This window comes from Ailuropoda melanoleuca, chromosome 1 (genome assembly GCF_002007445.2).
Source record: "Ailuropoda melanoleuca isolate Jingjing chromosome 1, ASM200744v2, whole genome shotgun sequence".
In the NCBI taxonomy this organism is placed as follows: domain Eukaryota; kingdom Metazoa; phylum Chordata; class Mammalia; order Carnivora; family Ursidae; genus Ailuropoda; species Ailuropoda melanoleuca.
The window spans coordinates 14,670,947-14,676,746 of NC_048218.1; the positions used below are offsets into that span (position 1 = coordinate 14,670,947).

The window sequence follows — 5,800 nt, forward strand, 5'->3', positions numbered from 1 at the left end:
TAACCTCAGATTTCTGGGAGAAGATCGACCCCTTAACCTTTCTACACATCCCCTCCCTGGTGAGGTGGTGACCTAGCTGGTTGATAAATTTGGGAAGAACTGGTTGTCCTCTGCTCAGCATGGTCATTCTTCTTCTCAAAAGTGCAGTGGTTGCCCTCTGCCCCCCCCCACATCCCGATGCTGATGAGCAAGGAAGTCTATGCGGATGGTGCGGTGCTGCTCAGAGGAAAGTCTCCACCTGGGAACCGGGAGGGGGGAGGGTTACTTCCTGCTAACAGGAAACAAACCGACCTCGCACACCGGCCTCATTCTGGACTTCCCACTAGGCTCGCACTCTAAACTGTTCCTTCAACTATTTTTGATCAGTACACTGAGGTTTTATTTTGGTTTTCCATCCACCAGCCCTTCATTTTATTTCTCTAATTGTTCACGATTCAGGAACAGAAGAAGAAACGCCCCTCTGGAAGCCTGTGGGCAGCAGCATTAGAGACATGGAGAAATCAACATCAGAATAGAATATGTGACCTGGAATCATGCGGACCCGTGACGTAGTGTGGAGCCCTGGAATTTTAACTTTGGTGGCAGGTGGAGGCTTCTATTGGCCAGGTGGGTGTTCACAGGAGACCAGGTGGCCTGGGTGAGACGTTTGAGACCAGCCTGTGAGCATTCTGGATCTGGAGGGTCATGGAGCTTCTGGTCCTTTACTCACCAAATGTGACTTTCTGTGGAGTCCCAACTGCCCTCCTTGTACCTTTGAAAAGGCTGAGTGAGCCTTTAAGCAAAAGGCATGAAGACCTCAGTAGAGGTGTGGGTCACCCCTCACTGAAAGTGTCATTCCTTCAGGGACTCAGAAGTTGTACTGGCCTGATGCCAAGAGTCCAAAGTGACTCGGAGTTAATAATGAGACACACAAGATTACCACAGCATTTGCGCCCTGTTTTGAAAGTCAGCCAATCTCCAGCCATTAGAGCAGTTGTCCCAGGGAAAGTTGTATTCCCAGCACACAGTACGTAGCATGCCCAAAGGCTGGGGTCCACACTCAGTGGTTTCTGAGATACGGGAAGAGATGGAGAGATTCCTTGTATCACTTTTCCCCCCACTGCCAGTCTGTTGATGCCATTATCTAAACTCTACTACCTGTGAACTTAAATTCAACCGGCAGGAATAACCCCGCGAAGGCCCCCTTTGGTGGACTGCAAGAAGCCTTAGCAAGTGCATGCAACATGGCATCAAGTAAATGAAGTTGCAAGCAGCAGGCCTGTGGATGCCCTAACACCCACAGCAGGCCCTCAGCCCAGCGGGCAACCTCCAGGCACCACTGCTGCAGTTTCCTGGGGGGAAGTACCCTTCACGAGGCTTTTAGGCAAACCTGGGAAGAGTATGTGCTGCTTTCCAGCTCTTTTGAGGCAGCTGGATTCCAATGCACCAGAGAGGGCTGGCAAGGTTCTAGCTCTTAGCCAGTAGTGGCAGTCACCAGCACTACACCCACTGCCCCAAATGCCACTCTGTGTTCGGGCCCAAGGAGGGAATGGTGGAGGGACTAGTGCTGGGTGCAAGTGGCTTGTGCACAGTTGGCGCTGCACAGCTGAAGTCCACATAAAGGAGAAACCATCCCTTAGAGGCAGTTTTCTCAGGCCTCAACATTGCAAGTCTGCCTAAATCCAGAGTTTGCTTTTAGCAAATTCACTAGGCAAAGCAGCTATAGAGTTGTGCGCTACAGCCTGGCCTCCATCAGCAACATGGACTTCACCTGCCATCTTTTTATTTCTCAAATGGTCCAGACCATGCTCTGGACTGCCAATAGCTCTGAGCAGCTGCTCAAAGCTTGATTACAAGGCCTGATTAGAAGTTGAATGGAACCTAGTAGAGGTGACTCAGCAGATAAATCTTTAAAAATTAAGAGGATGGGGCACCTGGGTGCTTCGGTTGGTTAAGCATCTGACTCTTGGTCTCAGCTCAGGTCTCGAGCTCCGAGTCATGAGTTCAAGAACTGCACTGGGATCCTGCTGGGCATGAGGCTTGCTTACTTACTAAATAAACAAACAAACAAACAAAATTAAGGACTAATATAGTACCTCCTTAAAAGCCCTAACACCCCCTTAAAAAAGCCCTACATCTCTACCTGAACACAGAGATTAAGTAAATCAGTAGTCAGGCTAAAATCTGTGCTCCTTAACTATCTGAGTACTGGAAATATTTTTTTTCAGACATAATAAACAAGGAAACATTCTCTCATACAAATTCCGTAAGTCATACTGATTTTGATCAAAGCCTAAAATTAGTAAATTCACATGAAAGGTGAGAAAATTGAAATGGAATGTACAACTCTATTCAATTAGAGGCAATTTTAGATAATTTTATTTATCTGTCAATTTATCACCAATATCTAACATTTATGGTTTTGCTACATTTGGATAAACACATGAGAAAGAATGTAAATTAAATACTATGAAAGTTGCCTTTTAACGAATCATGATCTTAACAGGATATGGATATATAAATTTAGTGGTTTTATTGCATTATTAGAAAATGATATTATGAAAGATACAAAAAAAATCAATAGATGTTATTATTTCTGTTTATTTCACCATCAGTATGCCAACTTTTACCATTATGGCTTTAAATTTTCAAACTGCCCAATAGATTTCAAAGAATAGTTTATCACATGCCTAATAAAACACTTAAAATATTTACAGATTCAAAATAGATGTTTCAAAACTGAAAAAAGTTCACCTGAGAATTCATTATAGCATTGCCATTTGTTCAATTTTTTCCCCAAGTTGTTAATGTGGCTAAGTGTCCACATGCAACCTGTATCGTCTGCATCAAATACATTTAACTCCTTATTTAAAATTGGTTAAGCATTAAGCTATAGTAAATTATGTTATTAAATTTACAGATTCGGAGAACCAAGATTTAATTTATAAGCATATTTGTTCTGGAAGTAACAATTTCACAACAGATTATTGGCTATAGTTGTAGCATTCAAACAATGAAAGCAATTTTAAGGTAATGTTACTTTACTGAGTTAGACATAACTGTCTTTCAAAAATCATCAAGCACTGAGAAGGCCAATTAATAGAATAAGGAACAATGATTACGTAAATATGCCCTATACAAACTGAAAACAACCTTTCCAAAATTCTGCATGAAGGAAAAGATATACACTGTATATACATAATCCTGTCATTTGTCCTCTTCGGAAGCCTTAAAAAAAAAAAAATCAAAACAAACTTTCTTAGAAAAAACTTCTTTAGAAGTTAATGTTAAAATAGGCATAAATGTGTAATGCTATGCAATATATAGAAAATTTCCCCACCTTATGGCCGAAAAACAAAGATAAAATCTTTTCTCTCTCTGTCCCTCTGTATTACAATTTGAAAATCATGTAGGTATGAGGTAGTGTAGTTACTTGTATTACATGCTGGCTGTTAAAGGTAATGCTATATTTTACAAAATATTACACTTGGCCAATAATCAGAGTATCATTAAAATAAACCCTTAATGCTAAACTGTTTATATGTAGAGAGAAATTCAAACCAAGTGTCTTAAAAATCGTATTTAAATTCTGGAGACAACTAGGTTGTATCATAAAATATTAAGTAACCTTTCAAAGCAGTTATTTACAGTAGCAATTAAAGCAAAAGGTTATGTGACATTTGCACACACACACTGACATGACAACAACAGCTGAGTGTACAGTGAGGTAGGAGATCAAGGATTCCATTGGTTTGTCTAAGATTTTACATATTGTAAACCAGAGAAGTTTTTATATTATTTTATATTTTGAAGTTAAAATTTAAAATTACAAGTATCAAAGAAAGAGCTACACGGGGACAGTATACAGATAGGGTATATACACACCATTCTTTCGTAGTATGGGATGCATTATCATAGGGTTACTCTCCCTGACAAGTTCTTAAGGATACTTATAAAAGCCTCTAGAAAATAAGCAAGCCCAACTAGTTTTCTCTTACAACTAAGTCAACAACAGAGATAACATACAACCACTTAAAATATACTAGCAATATCTCCCCCAACCACCCGCCTCCCCATTGAAAAGGGTAACATTTGACAAAATTACTCTGAAATATTGTCTGGTCCCCATATGCTGTCAGGGCAAAGGTCTACTCGCTTCAGACTCACTCCCGCAGGATGGACGCTTGTCTCCTAGCTACCCAGGTCCTTCGCTAGACTCGATGCAAGCGATAAAAGTCTCTCAGGTATCTGATCTTGGTGAAACTCAGTACTTTCCAATCCAACACGATAAATTATTCCTGTGTACCCTTTAGGCTCTGCAAATGTCTCTGCCAATGTGAATATAGGCAATTTTTAGAAAAAACTGTTGAGAAGGTTCATAATCTATAGGTTTGACTCTCCAACAAGCCTGTAACTTCAGAATGGCTAAGAACCACTGCAAAACGTTATGGGGTAGGTGCTGAGATTATAAAAGCTTTATTTTAAATGAGGACTGAAAACAAAGACCGATTACCAAATGCCCACGTCAAAATGATTGGTGTGCCCTTGTACACCAGATTCGGGGAAGAGAGAAAGATTACATCTGGTTTCCAAATTCAAACCCACAATGGAACAAGATTGAGTCTCATCTTATTTCACAAACTTGGATGGCTGTTTGTAGATACATTTTTATCTACAATAACGCTTTTTACTAGTAAACCACAGGACTTCAAAAATAGGATGAAAAATGAACTGCCGCTCCTGATAAATGTAAGCAGCTTTCTCTCCCCGTGGTGCAAAGAGGTCTGGTCTCTTGCAGGGGTGACCTGTGGGGGGAAGGCCAACAGATTGGATTTTGGTAATCCCTACAACAAAGCTGCCAACGCGTCCCCTCACGCCACTGTATCCCAAGTCCTGTTTCTTCCAAAAAGGACAAGAATGTCAGGAAACAGATCACGATGGACCCAGATGTGGCAGAGACTGCAGAGGAAAAAGGAAGGAGGGCAAACGACACTTATCTACTGTTTGCACAGCGAGAATGTCTGAAGTTGACACCGCGGAGGAGCAGGGGCCTGTGCCTGAGGCCAACCGTGGGGACCCCTACTCCCCAGGGAGCTTAGGAGTCGCAGCGCAGGCCAACCAATCCCTGCTGTTGGTGGGAGAAGAGCAAAGCTCCAGGATTCAGGCGAGACCACGTCTTTCTCACACTGCGATTCGACACAAGTTTTTCCCAATTACTTGACTTCAAGGCAGAACTGAGCTCTATCAGCATTACTTGGGGAGGCATTTTCTCCTAAACCAGCGGAGCGCAGAAAGGTCAGATTACGAAACTTCGGTGGGCTCCTTCTTCAGTAGGAACTCTGCAGACGTTTCAGGTTGTTAGGCTGTTGTTTGATACACTGTTTCCATTCTCAAATCTATTTTGCATACTGGGAAGGCTTATTACTCAGTGATTCTTCTTTAAAACATGAGCTTTTAAAGCCTTACTGCGTTTTCACAGGTGGTTTTTCGGGATCCAGGAGGCACGTAATTTCTGCATCTCGTGGAAATCAAGGAAAAATCAGGATTGACTGCAGAGGAATTCCCTTAACAGCAAACTACCAGGGGCAAAAAAACAATATCGTTAAGAGACAGAAGAAGCTGTATTATGTTTTTAGAATTCGAAAACGCAGTAGAAACTGAGCGGTGTGAAGGACGCGAATGCAAGTTTACTCATCAGTAGTACACTTGGTCGGTCATCTGCTGGCAGAAATCCGAGATGCCCGCCCCCGGCCGGCATGGCTCCCCGGGCCCCGCGTGCTCGGGCGCAGCGCTGGCAGCGGGCCGGGCCTCCTGGCCGGGC

At 42.5% G+C, this 5,800-nt stretch overlaps 1 protein-coding gene across 1 annotated transcript in view; it reads right to left on the reverse strand.

Annotated features, from left to right (window-relative positions):
* Nucleotides 1–2,334: 2,334 nt before the first annotated feature.
* BACH1 (BTB domain and CNC homolog 1) overlaps nucleotides 2,335–5,800 on the reverse strand; it is a 19,516-nt gene continuing 16,050 nt past the window's right edge. The window contains 2 exon segments of the mRNA XM_034656433.1: nucleotides 2,335–5,687; nucleotides 5,689–5,798. Coding sequence (XP_034512324.1) covers nucleotides 5,667–5,687; nucleotides 5,689–5,798 — 131 coding nt within the window. The 3' untranslated portion in view covers nucleotides 2,335–5,666.